We start from the raw sequence: 3,861 nt of genomic DNA, 5'->3' as shown, positions 1-3,861 counted from the left end.
ACTGGTCGCCGCGGCCGCGGATGCGCCTGCGCGGCGGCGGGCTGGGCCGTCTCCCTGCGCCCGCCCCTCACCCCCGGCTCGGTGGTGCTCGCCTGGCTCGGCCGCCTGCTCGCCTCGGGCTCGCCTCGGCGCGCTCCGCGGCCCCCGCTGGGACGAGGGCCGGTGATAAGGCAGCGGCGAGGTGCTGCCTACGTGGGAGGCTGGGGATGCTCGCGCTTACTTCCCGCGTGAGGGAGTTGGAGGATGAGCTAATGGAGGAAAGGTCCTCACAGCGAGAGGAACGTGGAGGAAGCGCTCGGGCCATCCTGCGCGGCCCCGCGGAGTCACTCTCCGTGGCCGGAGCTGCCCGCTTCGGACCGCCTGGCGGGGCAAACGGTCGGGCAACGTGAATTGGCAGCGGCCGCCGCGCCCATAGCGCCCCCCAAAGTGTGTGCGGCGGAGCCGGGGTGCCCGGTCAGTGCCCCCCAGCCGGGACGGTTTACTACAGCTGACGTGTTCGTTCTGTATTCTGCCCGGTCACTGCTGCAGTTCAGACTGAGGGGCATTAACGAGAGTTCAAAAATTATCTTTAGTGTAATAAGGAGACAAATAAAACAGGAAGTTAATTATTTTACTTCTGAGAGTCCTGTCTTTGAAATGACGTCATCGTTTGCTTTTAAAGAGAATGTACCACCCAATGCGTGTATTAATCGGTTTTGCACAAATGTAAACCCTGACTGACCCAAATATGCAAAGACACATTCTCAAGTCATCCAACCCTGCTCTGGGATAAAATACTGTTGCAGAAACACTACTTTTTAGCAGAGCTCTTTGGAATCTGGGTCTAAGAGAAGTTCTGAGGGTATAAGTTGCAATATGCCATCATTTGATATCACCTAGATTTCTGGCAGCCTTGTTCAATAACATGGAGAAATAACCCAGGGCCGTCTGCTGAAGGATGATTACTTGGTTATGTCCAGGTGTGAGGTAGTCACTACTTCTCAAGGGAGACAGTGCCACCACCATTGGGCAACCAGTCACTTGGAATTTCTTCGTGTATTTGAATAAAATCTCTTCCCAGCTTTGCCTGGTTTCCCCTGTCATGCTGCATCTTGCCTGCCAACTTTGCCAAGGCTGCATCCTCTGCCTAGAATAACTTTCCCGTGCCTTCGCCTGCCTAACTTCATAACTCATTCTATACGGCATTCCCCAGGAAGACGTCAGTCCCTTCCATTGGGAGATCCTATGTCTGTCTTTCGGAGCTCCAAGAAATACCCTGTATGTTATTTCTAACTCTGCACTTATGGAATCGCTTTGTAATTATGTGTGTCTACACTAAATTCTAAAAACTTCTGATGTATGACACAATTTGTGAAGTAATTTATCGGTAAGAAAATACAGTATAGTCAGTTATTGATCACTGTGGCGCTTCTTAGACATAATATTGACCTGTAAGGAACTATTGGGAGTTAGGGGACCATGCTCTAGATCAGGGATTGGCAAACTTTCTGGGAGGGTTAGATAGTAAATATTTTAGGCTCTGTGGGCCACATTGTATCGCAAATACTCAGTTCTACCCTTGCTTGTATCCCATAGCAGCCATAAACAATATATACATAAATTAGGGCGGCTGTGTTTACTGAAAACTTTACTTAGAAAACAAAAGCAGGCCTGGGATCTGATTTGACCCACAGGGGATAGTTTGCTGATCCCTGATCTAGACATCTATTTGAGACATTTTCTTCTGAATCGTTTTTGTGTATCCAGAAGAAGAAATGGTCATTCTGGAGAAAGTTATAAGAGCATATTTCATCCATTCTGCAAACATTAATTGAGCACAGTTAATGTCCAAATACCGTATTGAGGATACAAAGAGAAATAAGGCTCAGTCTCTGCCATCAAAAACTTAGAGGACAATTGGATTGGGGGATTGCAGGGAGAGGCAGTGATGTGCTGGAAATGTTTAATAACCAACTCTCCAGAAAACAAGCCTTGATTTTTAGAGTTTGACAATTTCTCTGAGGTAAATACTTTAAAGTGTCAAATTAAAGCTACCAACTCGAGGTCTGCTGGGTCACAAAACACCTGAAATTTTACCAGTTGGCCCTTACGAGCCAGGATGAGCAAGCTCCAACTGGATAGATAGGCCCCATTTAGAGAAAATCCATTATTCAAACTTGAAATATATTGATAAGAGGTTATTATTCATATGAAAGAATTCTTCCTTGACAAAATGATTCAGTCAGTTCAATCAATCACCAAGAATTTATTGAAACTGACTGGTTAGCTCAGTTTATTAGAGTATAGTGTCGATAACACCAAAGTCCAGGATTCTATCACTGCAACCTGGCAGCCACCAAAAAACCCCAAAATCCGCAAACAAAACCAGAATTTATTGAGTATCCTCTAACAAACCTTAATCCTCTAATTCTGTGCCCTGGAACTTACATCCCTCTGGTGCATTGCACAGAGGACCATCTTTCCACACAATTGACTTGTAAAGACTCTTGTTGTGTGAGGAAGAAGGCTGGAAGAGGAGGAGAAAAGAAAAAGAGTCAGGAATGGCTCCTACTCAGGGACACTTGACTTTGACTTTCAGGGATGTGGTCATAGAATTCTCTCCTGGATCCTGCTCAGAGGGCTCTGTACCGAGATATGATGTTGGAGAACCACAGGAACCTGGTCTCCCTGGGAATCTCCCATTTTGAGTTTAGTATTATCACTGTGTTGGAGCAAGGGAAAGAGCCCTGGACCATGGAGAGCCATGTAAAAATAGTAAGAAAACTGGGTGGGAATGGATCAAAGGTGTGAACACAGACATCTCTCCTAAATGTGTGAACAAGGAATTTCCACTGGTGACAGGGAACAAGGAATTTCACACAGTGACATCGGAAAAACATGGAAACAATGGCCGGGAAGATTTTGCCCATCATCATAGAGTTCATTCTGGAGAAAATTCATTTAAATGTAATGAATGTTTCATGGTCTTCAGTCAAACTTCCCACCTTTTAGAGTATTACAGAATGCATACTGGTGATACACTTTACAAGTGTAATGAATGTGGCAAAGCCTTTAGAACACATGCAAGCCTTCTTAGGCACCAGGTAACCCATACTAGGGAAAACCCTTACAAATGTAATGAGTGTGGCAAGGTCTTCAGTCGCAATTCATACCTTGCAATTCATGGTAGAAGTCATACTGGAGAGAAACCATGTAAATGTAATGACTGTGGCAAAGGCTTCTGTCAAACGTCAAGCCTTATAAAGAACCGCAGAATTCATACTGGAGAGAAACCTTACAAGTGTAATGAGTGTGGCAAAGCCTTTAGAGCACATTCAAGCATAACTGCCCATCAGCTAATTCATGCTGGAGAAAAACCTTACAAATGTAATGAATGTGGCAAGGTCTTCAGTCAAAGTTCACACCTTTCAAGTCATCATAAAATTCATACTGGAGAGAAACCTCACAAATGTAATGAATGTGGCAAGGTCTTCCATCGAAATTCACACCTTGCAAGTCATTGGAGAATTCATACTGGAGAGAAGAAGCCTTACAAATTTAATGAGTTTGATAGGGTCTTCAAGCACAGTTCAGTCCTTGCACAACATAAGATAATTCGTTCTTGAGATCATCCTTGCAAGTGAGTGGCAAATTCTTCGTCATGAGTTCAAGTATTAATTGAGATCACAGTTTACACTAAAGAGAAATCATATAACATGAATGTATGTGGCTTTACCTAGGTTTCACAACTCACTGGACATCAAAATACACATTTTCGATGAAACCACAGAAATGTAATGTGCATGCTGAGGCTATTACCAAAGGACCAAAATTGTAGAACATCAGGGGATTTATACAGGGCATAATTCACTCTCTAGTTCT

General features: G+C 44.6%; 1 protein-coding gene across 1 annotated transcript; it reads left to right on the top strand.

The window, feature by feature from the left end:
• Positions 1-20: 20 nt before the first annotated feature.
• LOC103587560 (zinc finger protein 665-like) lies at positions 21-3,605 on the top strand. The gene is made up of 3 exons (XM_008569056.1): positions 21-375; positions 1,193-1,257; positions 2,694-3,605. Exons 1-3 carry the CDS (start codon positions 21-23, stop codon positions 3,603-3,605), a joined length of 1,332 nt encoding a protein of 443 aa, XP_008567278.1.
• The last annotated feature ends 256 nt before the right edge of the window (positions 3,606-3,861 follow it).

This window comes from Galeopterus variegatus, unplaced genomic scaffold (assembly GCF_000696425.1).
Source record: "Galeopterus variegatus unplaced genomic scaffold, G_variegatus-3.0.2 Scaffold460, whole genome shotgun sequence".
NCBI lineage: Eukaryota > Metazoa > Chordata > Mammalia > Dermoptera > Cynocephalidae > Galeopterus > Galeopterus variegatus.
The sequence above is the reverse complement of the archived record's forward strand: the minus strand, read 5'-3'. Positions and strand labels throughout refer to the sequence as shown.